Source organism: Helianthus annuus, chromosome 11 (genome assembly GCF_002127325.2).
Source record: "Helianthus annuus cultivar XRQ/B chromosome 11, HanXRQr2.0-SUNRISE, whole genome shotgun sequence".
NCBI classification, from domain to species: domain Eukaryota; kingdom Viridiplantae; phylum Streptophyta; class Magnoliopsida; order Asterales; family Asteraceae; genus Helianthus; species Helianthus annuus.
This window is the reverse complement of record NC_035443.2, coordinates 186,109,162-186,125,136: the sequence shown is the minus strand read 5'-3', so window position 1 is coordinate 186,125,136 and position 15,975 is coordinate 186,109,162. Positions and strand designations below refer to the sequence as shown.

The window sequence follows — 15,975 nt, the reverse complement described above, 5'->3', positions numbered from 1 at the left end:
AAAAAAACTGGTTTTAGAACCGTAACTGAAAAAAAAAAAACAGAAATCATTTTTTTAACCGGTTTTAGAACCGAACCGAACCTGCGGTTTGTGACTGGTTACTATTCTTGATCTGAAAAACCGGTTAATAACCGAAACCGGTTTTAAAAAACCGGTTAAAAACCGATCCCAAATCGGTTACACCTGTTACTGTTTTGGATGGAAAAAACCGGTTCGGTTAACCGGTTAAAAAAAAAACGATTTGTACACCTCTACCTTCTGATATCTACACGTGATTACATATTTCTTAACTACATTTATGAGGCAAAACATTCACTGATAAAATCTAGATTATTATGAGCAAGTTCAGGGGCGTCCAGTTGGCCAACAACGAAATTTGATGCCTTTTTTACTAAATGAAAATTCATTATAGCTAAAGAAGCATCAACATGACATTCATTTATACAAACAAATTAAGTTATATGAATGTGAATCTGTTATTCAACCCACCCCACCTAATACACCGACCAAAAGTACCTGCAACTAAGCCTCCTTTTCATATACGTGCATTTGTTGTCAGCAGTCTTCCTGAGAATCTTTACTTTCCTGAGAATCTTTACTTTCCTGAACTCACATATCAATGTTGTCAGCAGCTTAAAAATATTCAGCCAAGAAGGTGTAGCAGTCTTCCTGAGAATCTTTACTTTCCTGAACTCACATATCAATGTTGTCAGCAGCTTAAAACTCCACATGATAAAATCATTTTAAATATTTATAACAAAGCAAACTTACAACAGTCAGATTCAGCTTGGTCATCGGTTTGGTCAAGTAACATCTTTTCCTTGTTACTTATTTCAGAATTTTCAGATTTGCCAGTCATGTTCATATCGTTCAATTCACTGGATAACTCAACTACTTGTGTCTCAATTATGGAAACCTCCGAATTCAACTGTGGCAAAGAGAAAGCCAAACGAAAATTAAAATCGAGATTAGAAAATGACAGAATAGGATTGGCAGCCCCAGGAAACTGTGTCTGGACTTTCTAATTCGATTCGGATAATGGTATAAAAAGTTACCAGACATCATTTTTATTGTATTAAATGATCAGAAGTTAAAGCTTTGGTTTATGCATTAAACAAACATGGCTAGATTACATAATAACTATGATCATTAACTTACTTGAAATTCCAATGCCTTCTGAAGTTCTACCAAAACTTCTTTTGTTTTCGGTCTTTTTCCTCGTTCAAGATGTAGGCATTGGTAGGCAATCTCTTGAAATGTAGTCAACGATTGTGGCACGATTTGTTCCTTGATTTGTTCGAACACCATCTCAGCATGCTTTCCTTCTTCAAATTTGTTTTTAATGAAATCCGGTAGATAGTGACCCTCATGTTTGTGGATTGCAAACGTTGATCTCCCGCACAAAATCTCAAATAAAACAACACCAAACGAGTAAATATCGGATTCTATGGTAAGGAATCCCGATTGTCTATAAAGTGGATCCACGTATCCTCTTGTGCCACACGCATGATCGAAGATATAGTCTGTTTCCTGATTTATTGAACATATTAGCGAAAGCCCAAAATCAGCCAGTTTTGCTTTCCAATCATTCTTCAACAGGATGTTTTCAGTTTTGATGTCCCTATGTATCACCTTTGCTTGTTTTCCTACTCCTCCGTGTAGGAAATCCAACGCTCTTGCAACATCAATGCATATATTAAGTCGTTTCACCCATGTAAGAGAAGTATCATTCAAATACCTATCAAGACTTCCCTTGGACAAATACTCATAGATAAGGACTTTTTCATCAGTTTCATCACAGTAGCCTACAAGACGAATGACATTCTCATGTTTATACTCCAAAAGAATTTGGAGCTCACTAAAGAATTGTTGTTCTCCTTGACCAAACCTTGTATCCAATCGCTTTGCAACAATGGTTTTAAATCCATCTCCATCTTGAAGGTTACCTTTATAGACTTTGCCAAATCCTCCCCCACCGATGAAATTGTCATCATGAAAGTTTTGTGTCACCCGTTTTATGTCTTCAAGTGACATTTTGGGGTTATCCTTGTTGTTGTTCTGTCAAACATGACACACCAAATAAAATAAATATATTGATAACTATAATAAAGTGGTAATAGAAAACTAAATTGGTATTATCTTTTTCTAAATATTATGAAAAACTATAAATGATGAATAAATTGATAATTGGGTCATAACATTGATCACAAACATTGAACAACATGATTTTAATACGATGATAAATGTCCCTGATGAATTAAATATGCACTGTACTGTGTTTTCTAAAGGTTTTGGATTGAATTCTTATTAACTGTTTTATTTCCGTATAAGCAATTCTAGCAAAGTCCTAACTTGATAGTCTAAAAGGTAGGATTGATAAATTCCTACAATGTCTAAAAAGTAAACTTTATAGGTTGACGCCAGACATTATAAAGTGGAAAGGATTTCTAACAATGAATTTTATATAATTTGAACCCAACCTCATAAAGCATTTTAATTTTTGTTTTCTATATAACAGGGAACCATCACACAGATTACTTCTAGGCGTTGATAAACTGAATTTAGAACAATAACTTACTTGAAAGAATAATGCTTTTTCAAGTTCCTTGACTACGACTTTCATTGTTGGGCGTTGTTCTTGAGTTTCCACCACACATTGGCGTGCAATTGAAATAAATGTGTGCAAAGAATCCTTGTTGGGTCCGCTATTTAGAACAAAAGTGTTTTCAGCAATTTCTTCCTTTATTATAGGATCTATCATATCTTCTAGTGTTCCTGTGCTGAAGCTTTGTCTTGCTATAGGGGCTAGCCCTTTGTCACTCTCCTTAAGGTAAACTGGGTCATATGCTAATCTCCCACATAGAATTTCAAACAAGACTACTCCGAAACCATAAACATCTGATTCTCTTTTTAACATACCAGTCTTCTCATATTGTGGATCTCTGTAGGACGTTCTGCCAATACGGTCCTCGTTGAGATATAGAGCTTTGTCTTCTTGATTTGGAGGCAAGAATATGGAGTCGCCAAAGTAAACAATTTTTGCCCCAAAGTTCTCATCCAATCCAATGGTGTGGCTACATATATCACGATTTATTATCTTCTTTTGGTCTTCCATCTGAGAGTGAATATAATGTAACCCGTGTGCAACATCAATGCAGATTTTCAAACGTTTTTCCCAAGTCAAAACACGTCTGTCTTTGAGGTTTTCCAAATAATCACCAAGGAATCCATTAGAAAAATTGTCAATGACTAGGATCATCTCAGAATCTTCAACACAAAATCCAAGCAGGGTGACTATGTTGGGATGCTTAACTCCACCGGAAAGAATTTCAATTTCTGTAAGAAACTCTTTTTCTCCAGAGAACTGGTTATCAGAAGGATAGCGTTTTATAATTACAGTGTTTTGTCTCTTTGATGAATGATTTTCTTGATCATAATGCTCCAATTCTGCTCGGTAGAACTGAACGTCATCAAGAATTGCAATACTGTATGTTTCTGAAAAATCATTGGTAGCTGATAGAATATGAGTGAGAGGAATCTTCAAGTGTTCCAAGTTAATTACCTGATTCAAGTTTGAAAAGAGAGTTACAAGTAGAAAATCAAGAATGAGAAGGGAATTGCGTGAAAGTTGCAAACAACTGAAAAGAAAACACGCTTGCTTCTTCCTCTATTTTTCATGTGCCCTAGTTATTCTTTATGACATCAAGATTGGGCATACCAAATACTAAGGGCCAGCCCAATGTATTTCCCAAGCCCACAAGCCATTTATGGTTAGTACTTAGCCAGGAAAACTGAATAAGGCCCAGATACATAAAGTTATAATTAATTAAACCAAATTAATTTAAGGATAGTTTGCTGGATATTACAAGATAATAAGAAACAAAACTAAATCCTATGTGTTAGCTTAATCAAATTAATTTTTCATTGCTTATAATAGGCCTGATTATAGATTTGCTAAAATTATAAATTGTTGTTAATAATATATATTTCTTTAGTGTTATTAAAGTGAAATAAGTTGTTGGAGTAACTAATTAAGTTAATAGTTAGTAAGAAAGGAGGATTATATATGCCATTGGTACATTTTAGATACACATTATTTTATATTAGTTATTATATAAACTAGTTAAATTTCCGCCCGCACGTTGCGGCGGGGACCCAATGACCGCAAAACGCGTGTCAGTAACGGAATCAGATACCGAATATCAAAATATAAATAAAAATGTCGTGAAAATGACAGTCAATCCGTCCTACAAAAGCGATTTAAAATAACCTAATATATAATAATAGGACCTGCACGTCCTACACGTTGGAAATTCAGTTGTTTTCAGTTCAGTTAGTTATTACCGTGATAAGACGTTAAAATATGGATGAGCTCGGTACCTGTAATGGCATCGAAAGTACCAATCAGGAAAATCATCGAAATTAGGTATCGGCACCGAAAATGCTCGGTACAATACGGTATGGTATTTCAAGGTAAAAATCAATAAATATAGGTATGGTGCTAGACCGGTGTCGAACCGAAAGTAACGATTCTGAAAACATCAAAAGGTTGGTACCAAATTGGTACCGAAAATGATTTGGTATAGTAAATTTGGTACCAATACGATACCGGTTTGATTACAGGATTTGATACGATTTGCTAATCAATAATCTAAATATCCAAGTTAATTTTACATGCTACAATTCATTCATTACGTAAAAAGACAAAAAAATAAAGCAAAATAAGTTGTGTATATAAAACCTCATTGAAACGAAATACAGTTTACTAGTTGTGTGTATGAAAAGTAATATAAAATGTGCAATTACTTGCATTGCTACGTTGCTACAGGATTTGATGAGCTCGGTACCGAATATACCTGGTACAATACGGCTTCATACGTTCGGTACTGGTACGACACCGGTATTTGAGGGTAAAATCCGATGAATACCGGTGCCGAACGGATATCAAAAATACACTCAGTTTGGTAAATTTGATACTGATACCGGTACCCGATACCATTCATTTATTTCTATTTTTATTACTTTTCATTTAATAGTCTTTTTAATATTTAATTAATATTACTGTTCATTTCATTCTCTTTTTAATGTATAGGGAAATAATATTTGTACAAATTGTATTGTTTTAATCGGTTTTATATTTTGTTGGTTGTTGAAATTTTGAGTTAAAATGATACAATTGCATCTTCAAAAAGATTATGCTACGAAGAATGAAGATTATTATGTTGTAAATAAAAAAGATAAAGATTAATATAGTTTGATTTAAGGTTAGATTAAAAAAAAAAAAAAAAAAAAATTAAGGTTAGATACAATAATATCATGACCATTAAATTTACTTTCTCTAAGCATATATTGTTTAATTTATATTTTGTTTCATCAGGATGCATTTATATGGATGAGCTTCAAATTGATTATGTCGGATTATATAAGTCAAGTGGATTTGGCCATCACAAACCAAAGAAGGGGAATAAAAGAACTTACTGGGTTTTTGCTTCATCAACGCAACATCAAGATCAAGAGAAAATAATAAAGAAAAACTGAATTGGGCTTTAGTTCATTGGGCTGCTCACAACATGTGGGAACTAAAAGAAGGCACACAAGGGTTGGCAATTTTGGAGGTCGACGGTAGCCTCTTAACTGATTGGGACGTGATCACAATTAGGTAGTGATAGTGTTAAAAGTAGTGATTTTATATCTAATTCATGTCATTAACATATTATTCATATTATTGTTGGGCTATTGTTTTGGTTTTGGGCTTTGTATAATGTTGTGGGCCTTGGGCTTCCAGTTCAGTTGTTGCGAAGTTGTTGATTTATTGTTCAGGTTGTTGTGGGCCAAGGTTCATGTGAGATCTTGTTGATAGTTGAGGGGCTTATATGGAACATTCTATTCTTGTGATATATAATGGATGTGAGAGAAAGATCAGTTCAGTTGTTCCAGATATTTCTTAGGGTTTCATCATCTCTCATCACCTCTCCGTATTCACTTAGTTCATTTGGTGATCTGGGTTGTTCGTGTGAAGATCTGATCATCAAGTTGTCTTCAAGCTGTTGAAGAGTTTCATCAGTCTATAGATCTCTGTTATAGAGATAGTTGTTGTATCTGAGATCTAGTTGATCTCTGTTTGTTTCTTTTGTATTTTTTGTTTGTATTTCTTTGTTCATATTCAACAGATTATCTAATCTGTTGGATCGGTACTTTGTATTTCATAGATCTCAGATGTTTGAGATCTAGGGTTTGGTTGGGTACTTTTTTGGTTTGGGTTAATAATAGATTTTGTCACGTTTTCTGTCGCTATATCTTGTGTGTTCATCTTGTTAGTCTTAGATCTATACCATTTTACATGGTATCAGAGCATTAAAGCTCTTATATGCAGATCTAAGTCTTCCGCTGTTTAGATCTTACTTGTTTTTTGTAGATCTGTTCTGATAGTGTTTGTTTTTTGTAGATCTGTGGAGTTTGTGGTTCATCTGATCTTGGGGGTGAATTTGGTGTGGATCTTGGCACTGTTCTTGGAAGTTGTGAGAAGACTGCGTTGGTCTCTGAAACCCTAGAAGGTTCAGGGCAAACCAACCAGTAGTTGTTCTTTATTGATTGGTGTTTGACTTGTAACCCTAGAAGGTTACAGTCTTCACCTTGTGCGAAGACTTTGCACCCACTGTGAGATCTTTCCTTCTTGTAGTTAGTTTATGCTTTTGTTGGTTGATTAGTTGAAGTCGGGGTAGTGAGGACCGGCACCTTATCTGTTGCTTGATTGTTTTTTCTTGCTTGTTTTTTGTGGGTTTGGCTCCTGTATTAAGACATGTTCAGGCACTATAAGTGATGAACCTGAAATCTTGACACTGATACAGCTTCGCCATTGTGTGTTGTATATCTGTTGGTTTATTGGTGTGGTTTATCAGTTTTTCCTTGATAGTGTTTTATCTGTCTTCTTGATTGTGTGTCATCATGGTTCAGCCAGAACCAGTGGATCAACCTGTACCAGGTGCTAGTACATCTCAGACCTTAATAGGTAAACTGGATATTGGAGATCCACTTTACCTACACCCTAGTGATTCTAGTGCCCTTACTATTGTTAGTGTAAAGTTGAAGGGTACTGAAAATTATGCTGTATGGTCTGCGTCTATGAAACTTGCTTTAGAAGCTAAAAATAAATTCGGTTTTATAAATGGAAAGTGTGAAAAATCCACTGAGGATGCTATGCTTGCTAGTCAGTGGGATAGGTGTAATTCTGTGGTGTTAACTTGGCTTTTAAACTCTGTGTCTGAGGAACTTTTCTTAGGTCAAGTTTTTTCTAGTTTAGCTTCAGAGGTATGGGAGGATTTGAAAGAGACTTATGACAAGATAGATGGTTCTGTGGTTTATGATTTGTTCAAAAAAATAAATAGTATTTCTCAAAATGGTTCAACTGTAGCTGATTATTATAATAGATTAACAACAATGTGGAAGCAGTTTGATGCTATGCTTCAACTGCCAACATGTTCTTGTAAAGCAGCTAAAGATTATAATGATTTTACAATGTTAATCAAACTAATGCAATTTCTTATGGGACTGGATGATGTTTATCAACCAGTGAGAACAAATCTGTTAACCAGAGAAACCTTTGTTGGTGCACTTGTGTCTGTACTTTGTCTGTATTCGGTCTGTATGTAAACGATGTCCTAAATCAGTCTGTAAGTTGACCAAGTCAACTATCCTCCTAGTTTGACTTGGACAACATGATGTTTATCTGAATCGAAGGATAGCCTCGAAGGATACGCATCATCCTTCGAGGTGCTCGAAAGATATGGTTCGACCATGGTTCGACCATTAGGCATCGAAGGATGATCCTTCGATGTCCATGCTGATCTTTCGGACACATTGTCATCGACAGATGATCCTTCGGACCATCTGTCGAATCCTTCGGACAGACCTGTTATGTATGGGTATAAATACCCATGCAGTGTGTTAGTGTTTGACAGATGCACATTTGGAGAGTTAGAGAAACTCTGCTGGAAAACACACACACACACACTTTAGAGAGTTTGCAAACAAGATTGTAAACATTGTGCTTGTAACCGTAAACCTTCATACGTATTAATACAGTGGTGTTAATCGGTGAACTTTGTGTGTTCTTGTGTTTGTTCTTGCATCATCCCGGTTTGCCCGCTAGCTTGGATTCCGCACTCGCTAGTGGGTTAGTATAACAAGGTTTAGGTTTGTTCTCGATCCTCCGAGAAAAGGGACCTACAAGTGGTATCAGAGCCTCGCTCTTTACCTTGTTTAAAACCGGTTTGTTCAAGTTCTTGGTGTGTTTGGACACTTGGTTTAGCACCCGTTTTTGGTAGTTTTCTGCATAAAAACGCGTACTAAACCTATCGGGAGTGTTCGGGGTCGGTTTGGGTAACATAAAAATCGTTTTTGTGAAACCTTGATTTTTCCGGCTATATCTCCGGTGTGTTTCCGGTGACCAGTTCTTGAAGATAAGGTTGCTTATTTTGGCAAAAATTTTTGAAAGTCAATTGTTTGGTGAAAAGTTGTTGCAGAACCATCCTTTCTGCCGAAAGTTGGTACATCAACACATCACCTTTTTCACCAACCCGTCGTACTTTGTGTCAGTGTGTCAGAGCTGTCGAAAGATATCCTTCGACATCGAAAGATATCCTTCGACATCTTTCGATCAAAGGCAGCTCGAAAGATAAGCATCCTTCGAGTAGTCTTTCGAAGTCTAAGGGTTATCCTTCGTAGTTGGAATCTTTTCGAAAGTTGGTTGTCCGAAAGATAAGGATACATCTCGAAAGATAAGGATCTTTCATTGTGAATCCTTCGAGATCAGTATTCGAAAGATATAAATCTTTCGAACATTGAATCTTTCGTGATAATCAGTCGAAAGATAAGGATCTTTCATTGAGAATCTTTCGAAGACTATTGCTCGAAACTCAACAGTAATCTTTCGATCACTGTTGATCCTTCGAACAAGTCTTGATCTTTCGATCAGATTGTATCTTTCAATTGTTGTCTGTTTGTTGTTAACAGTTTGTGGTGTGTAGGTTATTTGTTAATTTTTGATCACAATGAGTTGCACAAGTCCTTGGGATTGGAGTACGGATCCACAACCAGATCTGAAACAGATGTCGATGGCTGAATATATGACGAGTGCCATTCCAAAACAACAACAATCAATAAGTTCGTGTCAATGGGCTTTGGTATCCAATCAAAGTCAAAGTCTTCAGAATCTTCTGATTAGTGAGAGTGAAACAGGCAGTAACAATCGTCCACCAAAGCTGAACCACATGAACGATTTTCCGTCATGGAAAGGCCGCTTTCACACATATGTTCAAGGACAAAGCACCGACCTTTGGATGTGTTTTGTCAATGCATTCAATGAAAGTCTTGAAAGTAGAGCATCCACTTCAGAAGGTTACGCCAATATGCTTGAAAATGACAAGAAGGCTTATGAATTGGAGAAAAAGGCATATGCCATACTTACTCAAGCACTCAACAAAGACATCTACCATCAGTTTTCATATTGCAAGACCACGAAAGCATTGTGGGATGCCTTAGTTGCTAGAGGAGAAGGCAATGCAGCTGCTCGAAAGTCTAGGCATGATTTGTTGAAGAAAGAATTTGAATCATTTCAGTTCTTGGAAAACGAGACTCTGAATGATATGACCACACGTTTCTATCATTTGATTAGTGAAATGTGTGCTTATGGGGTGGCAGCTACTCAACAAGACATGGTGAACAGGTTTGCTGACGCCCTACCCCCAAAATGGAGTTCGTTTATTGAGCTGTTGAAGCATACTAAAGCTCTAGATGAGATTAACATCTATGAGTTCATTCAGAAGCTGGAACATAAAAATGATGAAGAAATTAGGAAAGCAAGGCGTGCTCCAGCTCCTCAGAATACAGAAATGTATTTGCCTGGTTTTGGTCCTTCAGCTAGTTCTGTTCAGCAACCGAAGCTTCAAACTGCTTTTGTGTCCAATACGAGTTCCTTTCCATTTTCTCAATCAACAGCTGCTGCACCACAACCTCAATTTGATCCGAGGTCCTATATTCCTGTTCCAACACAGCCACAACCACAACCTCAACAACAACAACAGCAAGCTCACTATACAAGCAATCCTCAACCTCAGCCTCAAAGTCATCACACAATCCGAGTCGACAACTCAAATCTTTCACACCTTAGCATTGAAGTTGCTAAGGAACATATGGAAATTATCAACACCATGGTCAGTGCTTACTGTGGTTTGGTAGCTGGTCAGCTTGGAAACATCAACATGACCAATGAAGATTATGATCAGATCGACAAGGAAGAAATGGAGTTGATGGATATTAAATGGGCTTTTGCTAGTGCGGTTAGAAGGGCAAAAGATTTCATGGCGAGAACTGGAAGAACTTCGTTGGAAGGAAAGAAAAACACGAAGTATGGGTTTGATATTAATGCCGTCACGTGCTTTAATTGTGGCGAGAAAGGGCACTTTAAACGTGAGTGCACTCGACCAACAAAACACGGCAATCACAACCCGTTCAGAAACCAGACTAATGCGAATGCCCAACAAGAAAACCGTGAACGGAGGATGGTGGCAGTGAATAACAATCAGGGACAGCCTGGAGCTACCAATCACAATCGGGCTTTGGCTGTTCAAGCTGATGAAGGATGTGACTGGTCAGTGCAGTTTGGTGAAGGTGATCAAGGAAGTGGAACTGCATTGTATGCTAAAGTCATCGAGCAGGTTCAAAAAGAAGAATCTTCTGGGAGCGATGACAGTTCTGGTTATTCGGGCAGTTCGGATGAAGAAGGCTCTGTTTCTGGGGATAATCACTCAGAGCCTGATGTGAATGAAGAAGGAGATGATGATATACAGGAGCTACTGAATGAAGCTGATGAGCTTCAATGTCAGAAATCAATTCTGATTAGGAAGGCTGCTGCTACATCAACGGAAATGGAAAAGCTATTCTCTGAAGATGGAGCTTTTTCTTTTCAAACTGCCTTTATGGCAAATGGTTCAGCCTCTACTAGTCAGGTAACTTCTGAACCTCCTGCTCCTAGTATTTGTAAATCATGTGCAGATATGAAGCTTGAATCAGAAAAGCTTCATAGTCATAATCAGAATTTGGTTATTGAACTGTCAAAATGCCAAGAGGCAAACATGGCTTTAACCCGGAATGAAAAAGAATTTAAATCTGTAATAGAAACATTAAAGAAAAATGTGTCCGAGGTTAACAAAGTAGTTTACCACAAACAAGTAAGTATAAATGAATACATTAATCTTGTGGAAGAAACTAAGAAGCAATTAGCCATTGCCCAATGCAAGCATGATGCGATCAAACAGAAATTGGATAGTTATTCTAACTCCCGATTTGTGCTTGATCACATCATAGACGTTCAACAACTGAAAGGTAACGTGAAAGGTGTAGGGTATAAGGCGTGTCCACCCCCTTTGATGGACAACTATACCAAGATGCCTGATGAAGAGGAAATGCCCCGGTATGAACCCAGTGTGCCTTTGAACTTTGAGGAATTTTCTACTGGCCTAGGGTTCAAACCGGAGAATTCTGAAAATACATCCACAGAGCAACAGGAAGCTTCAACATCCATGAAACAAAGTCCTCCAATCATCGAGGACTGTGAGTCATCGGATGATGAATCAGAAGTGGATGTGAGTGAACAGGATAACTCACTTAACAAGATGAAAGGAGTTGTGATTCCCATTGAGAATCACATCCTTTGTGATCCTGATACTCCTGAGGCTTCATCTGTTGAGAAGCAAGTGATTGATCCTGTCAAGGTTGATAAGACAAGTGTGTCTACTGTTAAAAGCAGTAATGTGTTGTACACTTTGGTTGGAGATAATAAAATCTACTCAGATCATGTTTTTCCAATTAAAAATGTAAATAAATCTTTGATTGACAAAGTCTTTGAAGACAATACAAACAAATTTTTGGGAAAAACACTTCCGGGAATTGTGGTAACACAATGTGATCCAATTCCTAAGGCTGAGATTAGGAAACAATTTGGTAATCAAAAATCTCCAACCACTCGACAACCTACTGCTTCTAAGGGTAAACAACCACAACGAGCTCCAAAGCCAAAGGCTAAAGTTGAAACAAAAGGAGCTCGTTACATGAAGAAAGGAAAAGATGTTAAGTTTGTAGCATCAAAAGGTACAGATAAAATTGAGACTTTTGAAAACAAATCAAACACTGATTTTGTACAACAAGTCAAGATTTTGAAACGAAACAGTGATAACAATTACACCCAACACACAAACGGGTGTGATGAAAAAGCAAGTACCTCAGGTTCTACAAGCTCAACATCTGGTAGTCGATCAAGTTCTCCTAAGTCTGTTGAAAGGAGAACTTGTTTCAAATGTGGAGAAATTGGGCACATTATCAGAAATTGCCCAAACGCTCCAAAGAAGAAGTTTGTTGAAAAGGCTCCACCTGAAGCAGTTCACCCTCAACGTCGGTCAGTTTCACCTAAACAAGATAAACGAACTGTAAGAGAACAAGAAACTAAGCAACGACGTAAGAACATAAAAACTGTTGAAAAAGCTTTAAAATCTGAAGTTAAAACAGTTCAAAAGGAACCAAGAGTGTCACAACCTGTAAAACCAGAATCTTCAAAAACTGGTAGGCACAGACAAACTTGGTTACCTAAGTCGGGTGACAATTCAGGGGGAGCAGTTGTTCTTGAAAACCATCAAGAGATAGAGCTTACGTATCGTGATGCCAAGGGACGACCCAAGACCACTAAGGCTTGGGTCCCCATTCTCAACTGATGTGTTTATTTGACATGTGCAGGATGTTCTAGGAGGAACTATTAATAGTCATTGGATTGTTGATAGTGGAGCATCCAGGCACATGACTGGCGACTTACGGCTCCTGTATGACGTGAGAAATATTAGAGGAGGGTATGTTGCTTTTGCGGGTGATAAAGGAGGGTACATTACTGGAGAAGGAAGTATCTCCAATGGCATCGTGTGCTTTGATAAGATCAATTATGTGAAGCAAATTGATCACAATCTTCTCAGTGTGTCGCAAATCTGCGATAAAAAGTTCTCAGTGATTTTTGATGATGCTGGCTGTTATGTGCTGAAGCCTGGTTTCAAAATTCCACAAGAATGGGTTCTCTTATCGGCTCCGAGAGTTAATGATCTTTATATTCTCGACATGAGCCAAGCGATTACTACATCTGCACAAGTCACCTGTTTTGTCTCAAAAGCCACAGAAAAGGAGTCTATATCTTGGCACAGAAGAATGGGACACATTCACTTGAGGAAGATGAACCATTTGGTGAAAAATAATCTTGTGAATGGTGTGCCTGTAAGAAGTTTTCATTTGCAAGATATCTGTGTCTCGTGCCAAAAGGGGAAGCAAACGAAGAAGTCTCACCCCTTGAAGAAAATCAACACTGTCAGCATGCCTCTCGAACGTCTTCATATGGACCTTTTTGGACCTATGAAGCACAAGACAACGTTTGGTGATGCTTATTGTTTAGTAGTTACTGATGACTACTCTAGATTTTCTTGGGTATCTTTTATGGCACACAAAAATGAAACTCCTGGCATCCTCAAGGATCTTCTTACAATGTTGGAGAATCTCTATACGTTGAAAGTGAAAAGGATCCGAAGCGACAATGGAACTGAATTCAAGAATCAAGTTATGGATGAGTTTTGTACTTCTAAAGGCATTCTTCATGAGTACAGTTCTCGTTATACTCCACAACAAAATGGTGTCGCTGAGAGGAAGAATCGAACTATTATTGAAACTGCAAGAACAATGTTAGTAGAGTCGGAACTCCCTATTCAATTCTGGGGAGAGGCTGTATCGGCTGCTTGCTACACGTTGAACAGAGTTCTTACAGTTAAGAGACATGGCAAGACTTGCTTCGAACTCCTTCAGAGAAGGAAACCGGATCTTTCTTACCTTGAACCATTTGGTGCTCCTTGTACAATGATTGAGCCGGATGGAAAGTTTGGTGCAAAAGCTATCGAGGGTTTCTTCCTTGGATATGCTACTCCTAATTTTCGTGTTTGGAATCTAGCTACCAAGAAGATTGAGCTATGGAGCGAAGTTAGGGTTCAAAGGTACACGAGTCCTGTTAGGGCTCCGGGTGATCCGTGGATGTTCGATTATGATGGGCTATTTGACTCCTTCAATCTGCCAACCTTTGACGAAGAATCAGCAGCGGCTCGAATGTTGTTGGAAAGTGACAACGCTGCTGTCTCGCCACTGGTTAGACCTATTGTTGTTGATCCTCAAGCTTCTACGTCAGTCAACAATATGGTTCAAAATGAGGTTTATGAAGATGCTGCTGATTATAATGACTCTTCTGAAGATGATGAATATCATGATGCAGCCGAAGGATCTTCAGCTCCAGCTGCTCCTGTTCAAGGTGCCTCTGGTGATACACCTCATACGCAGAATGTAGATACTGCTGAAGGGAATGCATCCACCTCTACACACATTCCTGGTGTGGAGTTGGTTGTTGATCTTAATCTGAATAATTTGGGTATCAATGCTCGTGTGCCAGATAATCCTGAAATGCGGATTCACGATACCCATCCCCAGCAGAATATCATAGGAGATGTCCATCGCGGTGTGCAGACGCGTAATCAGCTGAGAAACAACCGGAATGCTGGTTTGTATTCAGCTATAAGAGAATCTGGCCAACAGAATGACTGGTCCTTCGCGTGTTACGTGTCACAAGAAGAACCAAAGTCGTGGAAGGAAGCATTGAAAGACAGTGCTTGGGTTGAAGCCATGCAGGAAGAATTACAGCAATTTCACAAGCTTGGTGTTTGGAAGCTTGTTGAAAAACCCGAGAACTACAAGAAGATTGGCACTCGATGGGTCTTCAAATGCAAGAAAGACGACCGTGGAGTAGTTATTCGAAACAAAGCTCGTTTAGTCGTTCAAGGTTTTCGTCAGATAGAAGGGATCGACTACAACGAAGTCTATGCACCAGTTGCACGTCTGGAAGCTATTCGGATCTTTCTGGCTTATGCCTCATTCAAAGGATTCAAGGTTTACCAGATGGACGTCAAAAGTGCATTTCTACATGGTGTGGTTGAAGAAGAGGTATATGTCGAACAGCCTCCAGGTTTTGAAGATCCTGTTCATCCCGATCGGGTTTGGTTGCTCAACAAAGCTCTCTATGGTCTTCATCAAGCGCCACGAGCTTGGTATGCAACCTTATCTACATATCTGCTGGAGAACGGTTTTCGAAGAGGTCTTATCGATTGTACTCTCTTCATCAAAGAACAAGATGGAGATCTTCTTCTGGTTCAGGTATATGTTGATGATATTATTTTTGGTTCTACTAATGATGTTTTGTGTAGGAATTTCGAGCGCATCATGCAGGATAAGTTCGAGATGAGTGCTATGGGGGAAATGAATTTCTTTTTGGGCCTACAAGTGCAACAAACGGAGTCTGGGATATTCATCCATCAGACTAAATATGTTGGAGACATCTTGAGCCGGTTCCAGATGTCCGATGCAACGCCCATTGGTACCCCACTGCCAACTAATCACGGAATAACTCCTGACTTGAAGGGTGAACCTGTTAGCCCTTCATACTATCGCGCGATGATTGGATCCCTTATGTACCTCACAGCATCAAGGCCAGATATAATGTACCCAACGTGCCTGCTTGCCAGATATCAAGTTAACCCGAAGGCCTCACATCTTGCAGCTGTCAAAAGGATTTTTCGTTATTTGAAGGCTTATCCAGACACCGGTCTGTGGTATCCTAGGGATAATAACTTTGACTTAGTCGCATTCAGTGATTCTGATTTTGGCGGATGTAAAATCGACGGCAAATCCACAACGGCTGGATGTCAGTTTTTAGGAAATCGCCTAGTCACCTGGCAGTGCAAGAAGCAGACGTGTGTCGCTACATCAACATGCGAAGCTGAATACATTGCTGCCTCAAGTTGTTGTTCACAAGTTCTTTGGATCCAACAACAATTGCGGGACTACGGTTTTGAA

The 15,975-nt window shown here is 38.4% G+C and overlaps 1 protein-coding gene across 1 annotated transcript in view; it reads right to left on the bottom strand.

Moving 5' to 3' along the window:
- Positions 1–359: 359 nt before the first annotated feature.
- The window catches only part of LOC110888990, a 45,714-nt gene continuing 30,098 nt past the window's right edge, over positions 360–15,975 (bottom strand). Inside the window, exons 6-9 of the mRNA XM_035980372.1 lie at positions 2,579–3,562; positions 1,159–2,058; positions 772–928; positions 360–687 (exon numbers count right to left, since the gene is read on the bottom strand). Coding sequence (XP_035836265.1) covers positions 686–687; positions 772–928; positions 1,159–2,058; positions 2,579–3,562 — 2,043 coding nt within the window. The 3' untranslated portion in view covers positions 360–685. The remainder of the gene's footprint in view (positions 688–771; positions 929–1,158; positions 2,059–2,578; positions 3,563–15,975) is intronic.